Here is an 18,985-nt window from a genome sequence, read left to right on the forward strand (position 1 = left end):
TATGGGGTTGTTTACCATCTAGGTGTTTATGTATGTCTGTGGTTGCCTGGATTGGTTCTCAATTAGAGGCAGCTGTTCATCGTTGCCTCTAATTGGGAACCCTATTTAGGCATCCATCTTCTTTGGGTATTTTGTGGGTTATTGTCTATGTCAAGTTGCCTGTGTCTGCACTGTTTATATATATATAGCGTCACGTTCGTTTGTTGTTTTGTAAGTTTGCTTTAGTGTTCTTTTTCATTAAATATAGAACATGTATTCATATCACGTTGTGCCTTGGTCTCCTCCATTCGACGAATGTGACACCATAAAAGGACCAAGCAGCGTGGTAAAAGGCAGCAGCAGCGATCGCAGGACTCATGGACTTGGGAGGAAATTCTGGACGGGGGAGGACCCTGGGCACAACCAGGGGAATATCGCCGCCCCAAGGCAGAGTTGGAGGCAGCGAAAGCAGAGAGGCGCCGGTATGAGGAGGCAGCATGGCAGCGCGGCTGGAAGCCCGAGAGGCAGCCCCAAAAATGTCTTGGGGGGGGGGGGCCACTTGGAGCAGTCGGCGAAGTTGAGGGTTGAGTCGGAGATTGTCGAGGAGTTATTGGACAGATTGGAGGAGAGTGAACGGAGGGGAGATTATGAGACATTCGAGGAGTTGTTGACGAAATTGGAGGAGAGTGAAGAGAGAGAGCTGTTGGTTTGGCGTAGTATGCACGGCATTCGCCCTGAGGAGCGTGTTAGCTGTCCGATGCCACCTGTGTCAGTTCCTCGTACTCATCCTGAAACTTGTGTTAAAGTTCCGGAAGATTTGATGCCGGCTATACACACCAAGTCTCCAGTACACCTTCCCAACCCGGTGTGTCCTGTTCCTGCTTCTCGCACTCATCCTGAGGTGCGTGTTCTCGGCCCAGTACCACCAGTGCCGGCACCACGTACCAGGTCTATAGTGCGCCTTGGCAGTCCAGTACGCCCTGTTCCTTCTACCGCACTCGCCCTGAGGTGCGTGTCCTCGGCCCATTACCACCAGTGCCAACACCACGCACCAGGCTTCCTGTGCGTCTCCAGAGCCTTGTATGCCCTGTTCCTCCTCCCCGCACTCACCCTGAGGTGCGTGTCTCCAGCCCGGTACCAACAGTGCCGGCACCACGCACCAGGCCACCAGTGCACCTCCAGTGTCCAGTACTTCCTGTTCCTGCTCCTCGCACTCTCCCGGAGGTGCGTGACCCCAGCCCGGTACCACCAGTGCCGACACCACGCACCAGGTCTATAGTGCGCCTCAGCAGTTCAGTACAACCTGTTCCTCCTCCCCGCACTCGCCCTGAGGTGTGTGTCCTCGGCCCAGTATCACCAGTGCCGGCACCATGCACCAGGCCTACAGTGCGCCTCGCCAGTCCAGAGCGTTTGGCGACAGTACCCAATCCAGAGCGTCCTGCTACAGTACCCAGTCCAGAGCGTCCTGCTACAGTACCCAGTCCAGAGCGTCCTGCTACAGTACCCAGTCCAGAGCGTCCGGCTACAGTACCCAGTCCAGAGCGTCCGGCTACAGTACCCAGTCCAGAGCGTCTGGCAACAGTACCCAGTCCAGAGCGTCCGGCAACAGTACCCAGTCCAGAGCGTCCAGCAACAGTCTACAGACCGGAACCTCCTACGACGGGTCGCAGTCCGGAACCTACCACGACGGGTCGCGGTCCGGAACCTACCAGTCCAGATCCGCCGGAGTCTCCCTCCAGTCCTGGTCCGCCGGAGTCTCCCTCCAGTCCGGATCCGCCGGAGTCTCCCTCCAGTCCGGATCCGCCGGAGTCTCCCTCCAGTCCGGATCCGCCGGAGTCTCCCTCCAGTCCGGATCCGCCGGAGTCTCCCTCCAGTCCGGATCCGCCGGAGTCTCCCTCCAGTCCGGATCCGCCGGAGTCTCCCTCCAGTCCGGATCCGCCGGAGTCTCCCTCCAGTCCGGATCCGCCAGAGACGCCAGTCTGTCCTGAGCCATTCGGAGCCGCCAGTCTGTCCTGAGCAGTCAGTCAGCCAGGACCCGCCAGAGCCGTCAGTCAGCCAGGACCCGCCAGATCCGTCAGCCTAGCCAGGACCCGCCAGAGCCGTCAGCCTAGCCAGGACCCGCCAGAGCCGTCAGCCTAGCCAGGACCCGCCAGAGCCGTCAGCCTAGCCAGGAGCCGCCAGAGCCGTCAGCCTAGCCAGGAGCCGCCAGAGCCGTCAGCCTAGCCAGGAGCCGCCAGAGCCGTCAGCCAGCCAGGAGCCGCCAGAGCCGTCAGCCAACCAGGAGCTGCCAGAGCCGCCTGTCATGCCGGTCTCCTCAATACGACGATCATGACAGCAGGCATAAACTATGAACAACGAACACAATTGCATTTTATCGATGGCGATTTGAATGCACAGAGATTCTTTGCCATTCATCTGCCACCATTAACTGATGTTTCAACATGATAATGCACAGCCCCATGTTGCAAGGATCTGTTCAAAATTCCTGGAAGCTGAAAATGTCCAAGTTCTTCCATAACCTGCATACTCACCAGACATGTCACCATGTTTGGGATGCACTGGATCAATGTGTATGACAGCGTGTTCCAGTTCCCGCCAATATCTAGCAACTTTGCACAGCCATTGAAGTGGAGTGGAACAACATTCCTCAGGCCACAATCAACAGCCTGATCAACTCTATGCGAAGGAGATGTGTCACGCTGCATGAGGCAAATGGTGGTCACACCAGATACTGACTGGTTATCTGATCCATGCCCCAACCTTGTTTTTTAAAGGTATCTGTAACCAACAGATGTATATCTATATTCCCAGTCATGTGAAATCCATAGATTAGGCCCTAATGAATGTATTTCAATTGACTGATTTCCTTACATGAACTGTAACTCCGTAAAATCTTAGAAATTGTTGCATGTTGCGTTCATACAGTATTTTTGTTCAGTATACTTTTCAGCTTGTTAAAGACTAACTCATCATGTTAAGAGACCTGTCAACATTGCTCTCACTGTTTACCATTTATAAAAAGCAAGTAGAGAAAGAATAATTTCCTTTACTGTCAAAGCTCTTATTCAGAGTATGCATAAGCAACCCACTTATGGCTCTTGAGTCTCCCCTTGTGGTCTTGGCTGTGCACACGATACTGATAAAAAAAAAATGAATTGGCTCAGGATGCATTATTGACCTTAATCAGTGAATCGGAACTCAAAACCTTAAGACATTGAATTGAATGTCAGCTATTAAGATCATATCAATTAGATGCTATATTCTACACTGGTGTATGCCTACTGGTCAGGTGACTCCATTTCCTCTTAGCTAACTGATATGGCAGGTACTGTATCTGAAAGTGAGTGAAACATATTTCTGCACACTGAGATCTTTGACAAAAGGAATATCAAATCAAATCAAAATATATATAAAGCCCTTCTCATATCAGCTGTTGTCACAAAGTGCTGTACAGAAACCCAGCCTAAAACCCCAAACAGCAAGCAATGCAGGTGTAGAAGCACGGTGGCTAGGAAAAACTCCTTAGAAAGGCCAGAACCTAGGAAGAAACCTAGAGAGGAACCAGGCTCTGAGGGGTGGCCAGTCCTCTTCTGACTGTGCCGGGTGGAGATTATAACAGAACATGGCCAAGATGTTCAAATGTTCATAGATGACCAGCAAGGTCAAATAATAATAATCACAGTGGTTCTAGGGGGTGCAGCAGGTCAGCACCTCAGGAGTAAATGTCAGTTGGCTTTTCATAGCCGATCATTCAGAGTATCTCTACTGCTCCTGCTGTCTCTAGAGAGTTGAAAACAGCAGGTCTGGGACAGGTAGCACGTCCGGTGAATAGGTCAGGGTTCCATAACCGCAGGCAGAACAGTTGAAACTGGAGCAGTAGCACGGCCAGGTGGACTGGGGACAACAAGGAGTCATCAGGCATGGTCCTAGTGCTCAGGTCCTCCGAGAGAGAGAAAGAAAGAGAGAGAGAGAGAATTAGAGAGGGCATTCTTAAATTCACACAGGACACCGGATAAGACAGGAGAAATACTGCAGATATAACAGACTGATCCTAGGAGGTTGAGACAGGAGGGGTCGGGAGACACTGGCCCCATCCGACGATACCCCCGGACAGGGCCAAACAGGCAGGATATAACCCCACTCACTTTGCCAAAGCACAGCCCCCACACCACTAGAGGGATATCTTCAACCACCAACTTACCATCCTGAGACAAGGCCGAGTATAGCCCACAAAGATCTCCGCCATGGCACAACCCAAGGGGTGGCGCCAACCCGGACAGGAAGATCACATCAGTGACTCAACCCACTCAAGTGACGCACCCCTCCTAGGGACGGCATGGAAGAGCACCAGTAAGCCAGTGACACAGCCCCTGTAATAGGGTTAGAGACAGAGAATCCCAGTGGAGAGGAGGGAACCGGTCAGGCAGAGACAGCAAGGGCGGTTCGTTGTTCCAATGCTTTTCCATTCACCTTCATACTCCTGGGCCAGACTACACTCAATCATGGGACCTACTGAAGAGATGAGTCTTCAATAAAGACTTAAAGGTTGAGACCGAGTCTGCGTCTCTCACATGGATAGGCAGACCATTCCAAAAAAATTGAGCTCAATAGGAGAAAGCCCTGCCTCCAGCTGTTTGCTTAGAAATTCTAGGGACAGTTAGGAGGCCTGCGTCTTGTGACCGTAGAGCACGTGTAGGTATGCACGGAAAGACCAAATCGGAAAGATAGGTAGGAGCAAGCCCATGTAATGCTTTGTAGGTTAGCAGTAAAACCTTGAAATCAGTCCTTGCCTTAACAGGAAGCCAGTGTAGAGGCTAGCACTGGAGTAATATGATACATTTTTTGGGTTCTAGTCAAGATTCTAGCAGTCGCGTTTAGCACTAACTGAAGGTTATTTAGTGCTTTAACTGGGTAGCCGGAAAGTAGAGCATTGTAGTAGTCTAACCTAGAAGTGACAAAAGATGACAGTTCATCAGCTCTCTTCAGCAGAGGTGGCAAAATGCCTGTGCTGGCTTGTTGTCAGCAGACATTTCATGTCAGCTTAAACACAGCAGCGTACACTCATTAATCCCCAAGGCCCCTTTTCAAAGTTAATTTCATTTCAGTATTGAACATTTCTGGAGTATAGAAATGAACGCATTAGAGTTGGACAGAATAAGGGAAACACATATCTTGTGCAGATTTACAGTGCCTTCAGAATGTATTCATACCCCTTGACTTATTCCACATTTAGTTGTGTTACAGCCTGAATTCAAAATGGATTACATCCATTTTATTTCTCGCCCATCTACACACAATAAAGTAAGGACAAATTGAAAACATGTTGGCAAATTTATTTTAAATGAAGTACAGAAATATATCATTTACATACAGTGAGGCAAAAAAGTATTTAGTCAGCCTCCTAAAGTTCTCCCACTGTAATTTTCATCATAGGTACACTTCAACTATGACAGACAAAATGAGGGGAAAAAATCCAGAAAATCACATTGTAGGATTTTTAATGAATTTATTTGCAAATTATGGTGGAAAAAAGTATTTGGTCACCTACAAACAAGCAAGATTTCTGGCTCTCACAGACATGTAACTTCTTATTTAAGAGGCTCCTCTGTCTTCCACTCGTTACCTGTATTAATGGCACCTGTTTGAACTTGTTATCAGTATAAAAGACACCTGTCCACAACCTCAAACAGTCACACTCCAAACTCCACTATGGCCAAGACCAAAGAGCTGTCAAAGGACACCAGAAACAAAATTGTAGACCTGCACCAGGCTGGGAAGACTGAATCTGAAATAGGTAAGCAGCTTGGTTTGAAGAAATCAACTGTGGGAGCAATTATTAGGAAATGGAAGACATACAAGACCACTGATAATCTCCCTCGATCTGGGGCTCCACGCAAGATCTCACCCCGTGGGGTCAAAATGATCACAAGAACAGTGAGCAAAAATCCCAGAACCACACGGGGAGACCTAGTGAATGACCTGCAGAGAGCTGGGACCAAAGTAACAAAGCCTACCATCAGTAACACACTACGCCGCCAGGGACTCACATCCTGCAGTGCCAGATGTGTCTCCCTGCTTAAGCCAGTATATGTCCAGGCCCGTCTGAAGTTTGCTAGAGAGGATTTGGATGATCCAGAAGAAGATTGGGAAAATGTCATATGGTCAGATGAAACCAAAATATAACTTTTTGGTAAAAACTCAACTCGTTGTGTTTGGAGGACAAAGAATGCAGAGTTGCATCCAAAGAAGACCATACCTACTGTGAAGCATGGGGGTGGAAACATCATGCTTTGGGGCTGTTTTTCTGCAAAGGGACCAGGACGACTGATGCGTGTAAAGGAAAGAATGAATGGGGCCATGTATCGTGAGATTTTGAGTGAAACCCTCTTTCCATCAGCAAGGGCATTGAAGATTAAACGTGGCTGGGTCTTTCAGCATGACAATGATCCCAAACACACCGCCCGGGCAACAAAGGAGTGGCTTCGTAAGAAGCATTTCAAGGTCCTGGAGTGGCCTAGCCAGTCTCCAGATCTCAACAGCATAGAAAATCTTTGAAGGGAGTTGAAAGTCTGTGTTGCCCAGCAACAGCCCCAAAACATCACTGCTCTAGAGGAGATCTGCATGGAGGAATTCGGCCAAAATACCAGCAACAGTGTGTGAAAACCTCGTGAAGACTGACAGAAAACGGTTGACCTCTGTCATTGCCAACAAAGGGTATATAACAAAGTATTGAGATAAACTTTTGTTTGTGACCAAATACTTATTTTCCACCATAATTTGCAAATAAATTCATAAAAAAATCCTACAATGTGATTTTCTGGATTTTTTTCCTCATTTTGTCTGTCACAGTTGAAGTGTACTTTGTAATTACAGGCCTCTCTCATCTTTTTAAGTGGGAGAACTTGCACAATTGGTGGCTGACTAAATACTTTTTTGCCCCACTGTAAGTATTCACAGTCCTGAGTCAATACTTCTGAGTATTTCTGTGTATGTTTCTAAGTCTCTAAGGATGGCTCAACATTTGCCCATTATTCTTTACAAAATTGTTCAAATTCTGTCAAATTGGTGGTTGATCATTGCTAGACAAACATTTTCTGGTCTTGCCATAACTGTAACTCGGCCACTCAGGAACATTCACTGTCTTCTTGGTAAGCAAATCCAGTGTAGATTTGGCCTTGTGTTTTAGGTCATTGTCCTGCTGAAAGGTTACTTAATCGCCCAGTGTCTGGTGTAAAGTAGACTGAACCAGAGTTTCCTCTAGGATTTTGCCTGTGCTTAGCTCCATTCCATTTATTTATTTTAACCTGAAACACTTCCCAGTCCTTAACGATTACAAGCATACCCATAACATGCAGCCTCCACTATGCTTGAAATTATGGAGAGTGGTACTCAACAATGTGTTGTATTGGATTTGCCCCAAACATAACACTTTGTATTCAGGACAAAAAGTTAATTTATTTGCCACATTTGTTGCAGTATTACTTTAATGCCTTTTTGCGAACAGGATGCACGTTTGGGAATATTTTTTATTCTGTACAGGCTTCCTTCTTTTCACTCTGTGAATTAGGTTAATATAGTGGAGTAACCACACTGTTGTTGATCCATGCTCAGTTTTCTCCTAATCACAGCCATTAAACTCTGTAAACTGTTTTAAAATCACCATTGGCCTCATGGTGAAATCCCTGAGCGGTTTCCTTCCTCTCTGGCAACCGAGTTAGTGTATTGATACACCATCCAAAGTGTAATTAATAACTTCACCATGCTCAAAGGGATATTCAGTCTGCTTTCTTTTTTTACCCATCTACCAATAGCTGCCCTTCCAGGCAAGGCATTTCAGATTTTCATTTTTATTGTGTGTAGGCCAATGACAATAAAATCTAAATGCAATCATTTTTAAATTCAGGCTGTAGCAACAAAATTTGGAAAAAGTCAAGGGGTGTGAATGCACTGTATCTATCACTGTCTGATGATGGCTCATTGCTTTACAACAGAGCTCTCTTATACTTTTATTGAATGGTTTTCCTGCCATCCAAATCTGTAGAAACAAAAAGTGAAGTTTAAAATTAAACTGTCTTTGTGTCATCTGAAAGGAACCAAAGCTATTTGACAGTAACAAACATGTATTACAATAGCCTACATGCCAAAAAAATCCTTTAGGCTGTACATCAAAATTATAGACTAATCTAACCTAACCTACAAGATAGCTTAATATTAGTTGACAACTACTAAGCATTCTTTGCCAGACTTGGCTTCAACCTCTTGGTTGACAGCAAACTGACCTTTCTGTCACACCATCAGTCAGTGTGTGACAGAGATCAGCCACAGTAAGTTACTGTGAATTTTACAATAATTAGTTACAGCAAGCTGACAGTAACTTATTGAAAAAAAACCAGGAACTTCCTGTCGCCAACTGCAATTAAGTTACTGGAAAGGGCAGAGTGTCACGTTCTGACCATAGTTCTTCTGTGTTTTCTTTGTTTAGTGTTGGTCAGGACGTGAGCTGAGTGGGCATTCTATGTTGTGTGTCTAGTTTTCCCATTTCTATGTTTGGCCTCATATGGTTCTCAATCAGAGGCAGGTGTTAATCATTGTCTCTGATTGGGAACCATATTTAGGTAGCCTGTTTTGTGTTGGGTTTTGTCTTCTGTCTTTGTGTCTATGCACCAGATAGGACTGTTTCGGGTTTTCACATTTGTTGTTTTGGTATTTTGTAGTGTTCACGTTTATGGTCTTTATTAAACATGTTGAACTCTAACCACGCTGCGCTTTGGTCCGATCCTTCGTCCACAGAAGAAAACCGTTAGAGAACCACCCACCACAAAAATACCAAGCGGCCTGGTAATGGGCAGCAGCAGCAATGTCAGGATTTCTGGACATGGGAGCAAGATCTGGACTGTGTCACTACTTGGGAAGAGATAGACAGGTGGGCGGTCGACCCAGGGAGAGTGCTGGAGCCCACCTGGGATTCTCTGGAGCAGTGTGAGGAGGGATACCGGCGAATGGAATCAGCACGGCGGCGCGGTAGGAAGCACGAGAGGCAGCCCCAAAAATGTTTTGGGGGGGGGCACACAGGGAGTGTGGCGAAGCCAGGTAGGAGACCTGCGCCAACTTCCTGTGCTTACCGGAAAGCAAGAGAGACCGGGCAGGCACCGTGTTATGCTGTGGAGCGCACGGTGTCCCCAGTGCGGGTGCATAGCCTGGTGCGGTACATTCCAGCTCCTCGTATCGGCTGGGCTAGAGTGGGCATCGAGCCAGGTGCCATGAAGCCGGCTCTACGCATCTGGTCTCCAGTGCGTCTCCTTGGGCCGGCGTACATGGCACCAGCCTTACGCATGGTGTCCCCGGTTCGCCAGCACAGCCCAGTGCGGCCTATTCCACCTCGCCGCACTGGTCGGGCTACGGGGAGCATTCAACCAGGTAAGGTTGGGCAGGCTCGGTGCTCAAGAGCTTTAGTCCGCCTGCACGGTCCAGTCTATCCAGTGCCACCTCCACGCACCAGCCCTCCGGTGGCAGCCCCCCGCACCAGGCTGTCTCTCCGTCTTCTGCCGCCAGAGTCTCCCGCCTGTCCGGAGCCGCCAGAGTCTCCCGCCTGTCCGGAGCCGCCAGAGTCTCCCGCCTGTCCGGAGCCGCCAGAGTCTCCCGCCTGTCCGGAGCCGCCAGAGTCTCCCGCCTGTCCGGAGCCGCCAGAGTCTCCCGCCTGTCCGGAGCCGCCAGAGTCTCCCGCCTGTCCGGAGCCGCCAGAGTCTCCCGCCTGTCCGGAGCCGCCAGAGTCTCCCGCCTGTCCGGAGCCGCCAGAGTCTCCCGCCTGTCCGGAGCCGCCAGTCCGCCAGGATCCTCCAGGTCCGCCAGGATCCTCCAGAGCCGCCAGTCCGCCAGGATCCTCCAGAGCCGCCAGTCCGCCAGGATCCGCCAGAGCCGCCAGTCAGCCAGGATCCGCCAGAGTAGCCATTTAGCCAGGAGCCGCCAGAGCCGTCAGTCAGCCAGAAGCCGCCAGAGCTGTCAACCAGCCTGAGCTACCTCTCGGTTCTGAGCTACCCCTCGGTCCTGAGCTGCTTCTCGGTCCTGAGCTGCCCCTCGGTCCTGAGCTGCCCCTCGGTCCTGAGCTGCCCCTCGGTCCTGAGCTGCCCCTCGGTCCTGAGCTGCCCCTCAGTCCGGAGGAGTTTGTTTAGTCCAGTGGGGCCCTTTAGTAGGGTTGCTAATCCTAGGTCGGCGGTGAGGGCTGCCGTTCCTAGGAGGAGACTAAAGCGGACAAAGACTATGGTGGAGTGAGGTCCACGTCCTGCGCCAGAGCCACCACCACAGACAGATGCCCACCCAGACCCTCCCCTATAGGTTCAGGCTTTGTCACGTTCTGACCATAGTTCTTTTGGGTTTTCTTTGTTTTAGTGTTGGTCAGGACGTGAGCTGAGTGGGCATTCTATGTTGTGTGTCTAGTTTTCCCATTTCTATGTTTGGCCTGATATGGTTCTCAATCAGAGGCAGGTGTTAATCATTGTCTCTGATTGGGAACCATATTTAGGTAGCCTGTTTTGTGTTGGGTTTTGTGGGTGGTTTTCTTCCGTCTTTGTGTCTATGCACCAGATAGGACTGTTTCGGTTTTTCACATTTGTTGTTTTGGTATTTTGTAGTGTTCACGTTTATGGTCTTTATTAAACATGTTGAACTCTAACCACGCTGCGCTTTGGTCCGATCCTTCGTCCACAGAAGAAAACCGTTACACACAGTTACCTAAGAGTGCAGCTCTTGATTTTCACAAGCTTTTACAACAATTGTAGAACTGGAGTGGACAAACGAGTGGACAAACAAGTTGGTCAGCCTTCTTCAACATAATGATAAAACCATAATGATAAAAACACTTTCATTAATGGTTGGCAGAAATGCAAGATATTTTAGACCATGCCTCCACATATCCTAATGAATCCCCACCAGCACATTGCCACCACCTACATTTCAAAGTACGGTAATGATTGTCTCTTTTATTGAATATGTGGAGTAGCTACTGACAGAGAGTTTCTGTATCCCAATATGGATATTTCTAAGAATGTGCAGGATTTTTTTTTTATATAGTTGAGTGCCCACTCAACTGTCTAGGTAGAGTGCTCTGCTTTTTTTTATTTTTTCAGGAGGGGAGTAGGCTACATGCAGCTATGTACATGTTTTACACAAAATACACTATCAAATGTTGGTACAAACATAGTTGTCAGTATTGCAAACATAAACAGGCAATCTAGTGATTTCATGTTCTTCTCAGCTGCTGAGTTACATGCAGCTATTCACTCTCACCATGATATCAGCATATGGCATAACTATGGCACCGGGCAAGGCAAAAGAAACACCCATTGTCAGACTCTTTTTACTGGATACACGCTCGGCTGCCTAGAATGTTCGGCTGCCCAGATGTGGAACACAGCAAGACACAGGCTGTGTTCGAGAGCATCACAACCATGATGTATCATGGCTAAATTGTGACTGACTGATCTACAAATACCAATAAGTCATTATTTATGATGCAAGGTGATTTGTAGATCAGTTAGTCGGCAGTTGCCTGCACTGTCGGCTGCAATGTCGAACAAGCCCACAGACACGCGGTCTAATTAGTGATTGAATGTTATTTTTTCATCATCATAGCAAACATTGGCTAAGCGGCTCAGGAGACAGACAGGCAGTCAAAGTAGTGTTCTTTTTTTGGAACTACGATCTGACAGCAACTATAAAGATTAGCCTACATCATTACACAAAACATTTTTTGGCCGAGATTCATGTGTACGCTAAATATATACTTGAGGCTGATATTTGAGGCTACTCTTCACCAACTTCATCCTGCCATAACCCCAATGATAGATTTGATTTCTGAAGCCAATGTGGCATGTTTCATTTATTTTCTTTCTATGAATTTGGCTGTATTCTTAGACTCTCTGGAACACGAGTGCATGGATCCCCAATCTACCTCTGTTGCACTTTCATTAAATGGGGTGCACAAATCTGTCTGCTTTGTTTGCCACAGAAACTGTTACTGTTCTGCAGTAGGCCTGATTTCGAACCCAGGTAGTTATATTGGTGCTGTCACATGCAGGAGACCTGGTTCGAACCCAGTCAGTCACAAGAGCAAGATTAAAAGGAGTGATGACAGGGCTATTCAACTATTTTCTTATGGGGGCCAAATTGCCCTTTTTGTGACACTCCCTTTTAACATGTCCTGCGCAGCCTTTGAGGGTTCCAGAGAGTCTATACGTTCAGGAATAGCTTATATCCAAAACGGTTCAAATGCTATGTAGCAGTCAACATGCTACATTGGCTTCAGAAACCACCGGAAGCTTATTTGTATGACAGATACCCTTTCATTCTATCTGATCTTCTCTACCTTTCCTGGCTGGCAAAGTACCAGAGAACTGAATTTGAAAATGTAATCTGGATGGGGCTCCCGAGTGACACAGCGGTCAAGGCACTGCATCTCAGTGCTAGAGGCGTCACTACAGACCCTGGCTCGATTCCAGGCTGTATCACAACCGGCCATGATTGGCATGCACAGTATGAAGCAATATGTGTATTATACCTTTTATTGTACATAGCGTCATAGTGAGGGACAGATTTGGTGCAATAGGACAGATTTAGAAGTTCCAAAATCATCATGATGAAAAATAAAAATAATAATGTTATTTTATTGTTTTTATTGCAACATTGTTTACAGTACAATAAATGCCAGCAATGTATTCAAATATATTGACATACAATAAAATAAAGACATAAAATGAAGGGCAAAATAGTTTAAAAGCACTTTAAAAATGATTACATTTCTCTTTTTAATTATCTGACTAAAACTACAGTTCTGGCTTTTTACATTATACAAACTAGATATGCATATTGAATATAAAGGGTTTACATTTATATACATTATTTAGAAATGCTGGTTGAAGTCGATATTTCATGAACTATACCAATTTCATTAAATCACACAAGGAAATGAGAGAACTGTATAAGGAGCGTTACCAGACAGTCAGATATCATCTCAGCCACTTTCTGAATGTCTCCCCCTGGTGTTACACATGGTATGTGTAAGGGCTGATCTGTCAGAGAATAACATACCAGTTGTATATGAAATCAGAATAACACAAACATGTTGTTAAAATATGACTTTAAACATGGATCTTTATTTAAATAGAAACAAATTCATCCATTAAGCTATTAAATAAATGAGTAATAGATAGAGAGAGCAGAGCTGGCTGATCCTGATGTACTGTATACCGGCTCATGCAGACTGGTTATTCTTTAAGGAAACATGTATTAATGATTGATTGAGAGAAGAGTTTGTTGCGCTTTACAACCAAGTTTGACAGCACAATGATACAATACTCATATACAAAATTACAGCACTCACTGTAGTGTGGAATCTGTAACTTCATCACAAGGAAAACAACAGAGAGAGACAGGGGACATTCCATCTGACTACTGTATCAAACCTGCTCAACACCTGCAAGAGTTGGCAGACAGTCCCCAAAAGCAGCTACAGGGATGCTTAGAAACTGACCAGAAATACTATTCCACTCATACCTGACAACAGAGCAGTCTGAGATTATCAAAGGTTCATAGTCAGGCTTTGAATCTTATTTGACTAATTTGGTAAGAGTCAATGGGATTCATAAGCCTAGGATTTACACATTACACTTATGGTTCATGTATCCATTGATCGTTTCACAATACAATAGTGTATAAGTAAGTACCACAATTAAAAGACAGTAGAGCCATGTTTCATTTCAACAACACAGACACACTCACAATCCTTACAGTACATCCACTGTACATAATTGGGTTTGCTCCATACTGGAGCAGACAAACAGACACACAGCATGATCACACACCATGTACACACCATGTTCACACACCATGTACACACCATGATCACACACCATGTTCACACACCATGTACACACCATGATCACACACCATGTACACACCATGTTCACACACCATGTACACGCCATGTTCACACACCATGTTCACACTTAAATCACTGCAGGGCTGCTGAACACTATGCAGACAGAACAGGAGAGAAAGAGCTTCAAGTAGTTGGAGGAAACGTCTTTGTACCATGTTAGACCTTAAATACATGTTGTTTTGTAATGTAACATACATAGGATTATACAATTTACTTAGGCTTTAGACGTTTAGATTTTTCAGAGATTGACATTTGTATTATAAAGGGTTGTCCCTTAAAATCATATCTATAAAACGTATGAGTATCTTACAAATAAATTGTTTGCATTTCAATTGATTAATGGCTATAGGAAGAAGTTGTACATATCAGCTGACAGTGCTATAACTAACCACCTACTTCGCAGTGATGTTAGAGAGGCGTTGATACAACATTGTGTGCTTATCATGGCACCATGTCACTAGTCTGAACTTTAGTTAGGGAAAAAAACATTCTTGTCCTGGAAATAACCATATTTACACACGTCATCCTTGATTCTCCACATAATGAATTGACACCGTGAATTTTCTTCATATTTTTGGGTTCGTCTCTGATCACGTTCAGTAAATGTTCAGAAACAACACAACAACAGACCCAGGTAGAGAGCCTCCTCCGCCACTAAGGACACTGGTCCTAGTGAGTGCTCAAATGATCTAAACATGACAATGCAGAGATATACAACCCCCACTGATCCAGGATCAAGTTAACGATAACCTCCACCTCTAAAATAGACCCTCATACTGAGATTATAGCCAGGCATTCCTTCAATTTTAGACATCAGAGCTGCTCCTTGAACCATGAAAAAGCTATTCTGATATGGTTCAGTGCAAGTAACAAAGAGACACACCAATGTGATATGATAGCCTTGATACTGTTGCTGAGGATAGACTCAAAAGGTCCATATTATACCCTTTATCAAATAAAAATTATACAAAAATAAATCTCTCTGTATACATATCATACTCTACTGTAATGGTAGAGTCAACCTACTCTATACACACTGTATACACTGTACAGTCGCATATCAGTTGTATGGTTCCATCCTCTGATATCTGTGAGGACTGAAGCCGAGCGTCTAGTAGGACGACACCTGGCCACCAGGGTGACAGCAGCACGAGTCACTGGATGATGCCATTGTCCAATAGCTTTTAATGCCACATTTCCTCAGCTATTTCACAGAATCTTGCCATGACCTAATTTCATGAATAAATTAATACAGTAGACTTTGGCTACAAATATAAAATAACTGTCCAGCCCCCAACGATCTGTTGTGCCTTCTTCTCCCCTACTGTTGAAGAAAGCTACGTGGTTGTTTAGACTAAAGTGTGGCAGTTAGATTCTTGCTGTGATTCACAGAGTACAAGTTTATAGGGTAATGGGTTATGGGTCTGGTCTGGGGGCAGGGCTGGAATGGGAGGTGGTGGCAGATTCAGCGAGCCAGCTTGACTTTACATTTGTTTCGAATGCACTATATTCTTCCAGCGGGCAGCAGAAACCTCCAGAAGACTGAACTCCCCATTTCTAGACACTCTGGCCCACTCTTTCTGGAGGAAGAGATAGTACATCCTCTACAAAATATGATCCATGAAAACACAGAGAAAATACCATACAGGTCTAGATTTACAACATAAAAACTGAAGACGGTAGAAGCCGTCTAGTGACCGCTGCTGGCTTTGCTACTCCCCGACGTCCAATCAATGAGGATAAAGCTCAGGCTCATTATCATAAACAGGAAGCCTATTCCAGCGAAGCAGGCAGCCTGCGAGAGAGAGGTAGATGAGAGGGAGAGAGAGAGAGTGAGAAAGAGGGAGGGAGAGAGAGAGAGTGAGGAAGGATGTGAGAGGGGTAATGCACATAGTTGATGACTCTGTCACTGAGTTTCAGCCTTAATGCACTCAAAGCTATTGAATCATTATTATTGTAGTCTAGGGCTTGTGTATACATTTCTGAATTGTAATTATGATATTAGAGTGGCATGACATTAAAACTGCCTTACTCACTCAGCAAATATATCGAAAGGATTCTGAATGGATGAGTGAATAAAATGGATCTGCATCGTCTATATTTAGCAATTCAAACATTGTTTCAGCAGATAATCTCCAGGCACACTCTCTGTAGTTATTCTAATCTAATTGAAAGCTCACAGTCAAATTCCTATTATGTTATATTCTATTATGTTATATTCTATTATGTTCTATTATGTTATATTCTATTATGTTATATTATGTTATATTCTATTATGTTATATTATGTTATATTCTATTATGTTTTATTCTATTATGTTATATTCTATTATGTTCTATTATGTTATGTTATATTCTATTATGTTCTATTATGTTATATTCTATTATGTTATATTATGTTATATTATGTTATATTCTATTATGTTATATTATGTTATATTATGTTATATTCTATTATGTTATATTATGTTATATTCTATTATGTTATATTCTATTATGTTATATTCTATTATGTTATATTCTATTATGTTCTATTATGTTATATTCTATTATGTTATATTATGTTATATTCTATTATGTTATATTATGTTATATTCTATTATGTTATATTCTATTATGTTCTATTATGTTATATTCTATTATGTTATATTATGTTATATTCTATTATGTTATATTCTATTATGTTATCATCTATTGTGTTATATTCTATTATATTCTATTATGTTATATTCTATTATGTTATATTCTATTATGTTATCATCTATTGTGTTATATTCTATTATATTCTATTATGTTATATTTTATTATGTTATATTATATTTTGTTATATTCTATTATGTTATATTTTATTATGTATTATTATATTATGTTATATTCTATTGTTATATTCTATTATGTTATATTCTATTGTTATATTATATTCTATTATGTTATATTCTATTGTTATATTCTATTATTATATTCTATTATGTTATATTCTATTATGTTATATTCTATTATGTTATATTCTATTATGTTCTATTATGTTATATTCTATTATGTTATATTATGTTATATTCTATTATGTTATATTCTATTATGTTATCATCTATTGTGTTATATTCTATTATATTCTATTATTATATTCTATTATGTTATATTCTATTATGTTATCATCTATTGTGTTATATTCTATTATGTTATATTTTATTATGTTATATTATATTTTGTTATATTCTATTATGTTATATTTTATTATGTATTATTATATTATGTTATATTCTATTGTTATATTCTATTATGTTATATTCTATTGTTATATTATATTCTATTATGTTATATTCTATTGTTATATTCTATTATTATATTCTATTATGTTATATTCTATTATGTTATATTCTATTATGTTATATTCTTTTGTTATATTCAATTCTATTATGTTCAATTCTATTATGTTCAATTCTATTATGTTATATTCTATTGTTATATTATATTGTTATATTCTATTGTTATATTCTATTGTTATATTCTATTATGTTATATTATATTGTTACATTCTATTATGTTATATTCTATTGTTATATTCTATTATGTTATATTCTATTATGTTATATTCTATTATGTGCACTTATGCTTAATTGTTTACATGCCCATAATAAACAAACCGGAAAGATATTTGTCACGTGGGCTCCCAAGTGACACAGCAGTCTGAGGCACTGCATCTCAGTGCTAAAGGCGTCACTACAGACCATGGTTCGATTCCAGGCTGTATCACAACCGGCCGTGATTGGGAGTCCCATTGGGCGGCGCACAATTGACCCAGCATCGTTAGGGTTTGGCCAGGGTAGAACGTCATTGTAAATAAGAATTTGTTCTTAACTGACTTGCCTAGTTAAATAAAATATGTGTAAAAAATACATAATCTTTAAAAACCAATATTTAACTGTAATGAGTTCCAGTAAGACATGACAGTAGTCTTTGGCGCTAGGGGACATCGCTCACCAGGATTTTGGGGGTGGAGCGCATGGGCTCCTCCTCTTCGGGTACGATGCGGATGTAGAAAACAGCAGGGAAGATGAAGATGAGGCAGGGGGCAGATGTGGCACCTGAGCGAGGAGAGGACAAAGACACTCTTTAGCCATTATGTCAAACAATGAGCTTCACAGAACTGTAGAATAACAAGAGCGCAATTTAACAGTGAGGAGGTAGCCTTGCGATGTCACGACTGTCAGAATGACACCAGCAGAAACTAAATAAATACAATACAAAAGGCTTTATTGGCATGGAAAGTCTTAAACTTAGTGTTAAACACAACAGATTACTGTTCACTCAAAAATACGAATGAAACTACTCAGAGTAGGGGACAATAAAATGCTAAAACTAAGGCATTATAATCCTTGAGGAAATGATTGAACCTTTCAGTTGCATAACGATCACAAGACTTTGATTAAGGTTTATAGTATGCATTCCTGAGGTGATTTAAGAGCTTTCCCCTAAAATGTCTCCAAATCCATCATTGAGGATTTCATGCATAAGGTCTAGGGCGAAATGAAAGATGCTATGATCATTAAACTGTGGGGTGGCAGGTAGCCTAGAGGTTAGAGTGTTGGACTAGTAACCGAAAGGTTGCAAGATCAAATCCCCAAGCTGACGAGGTAAAGATCTGTTGTTCTGCCCCTGAACATGTTCCTAGCACATCATTGAAAATAAGAATTTGTTCTTAAAGGGCTTACCTAGTTAAATTAAAGGTAAATAAACTTGGTTTACTGTAGAGTATGTGAGGGCAAATAGATCTCCGTCTGTCTGTACAATTACATTTCCTCTTAGTAAAGTCATGATGCAGAAGATTAGACTGCTTCATTCCAAAAGGGTCTGAATTAAAAATTGTTTTACATTTTGGCACAAATTTGAATTATGCATTCTACTGTATATTATACACAACTGCCTATGATCGAAAGCTTAGGAATGAAGATGATTTGTAAAAAAATTCAAATGTAATCAAGTACCAAACGTTTGAATTTTTTTACAAATCATCTTCATTCCTAAGCTTTCGTTCATTGTGCCCTTTTCTATCCAATGAAGTCCAATTTCAGGT

General features: G+C 43.0%; 1 protein-coding gene across 4 annotated transcripts in view; it reads right to left on the reverse strand.

The window, feature by feature from the left end:
- Positions 1 to 12,632: 12,632 nt before the first annotated feature.
- Positions 12,633 to 18,985, reverse strand: part of LOC110528155 (sodium-coupled neutral amino acid transporter 3) — a 73,129-nt gene continuing 66,776 nt past the window's right edge. For all 4 annotated transcript variants that reach the window (XM_036983704.1, XM_036983702.1, XM_036983705.1 and 1 more), the window contains 2 exons: positions 17,893 to 17,996; positions 12,633 to 15,707 (listed from right to left, as the gene is read on the reverse strand). In XM_036983704.1, the coding sequence (XP_036839599.1) occupies positions 15,603 to 15,707; positions 17,893 to 17,996 (209 nt within the window). In that variant the 3' untranslated portion in view covers positions 12,633 to 15,602. The remainder of the gene's footprint in view (positions 15,708 to 17,892; positions 17,997 to 18,985) is intronic.

This window comes from Oncorhynchus mykiss, chromosome 7 (genome assembly GCF_013265735.2).
Source record: "Oncorhynchus mykiss isolate Arlee chromosome 7, USDA_OmykA_1.1, whole genome shotgun sequence".
NCBI classification, from domain to species: domain Eukaryota; kingdom Metazoa; phylum Chordata; class Actinopteri; order Salmoniformes; family Salmonidae; genus Oncorhynchus; species Oncorhynchus mykiss.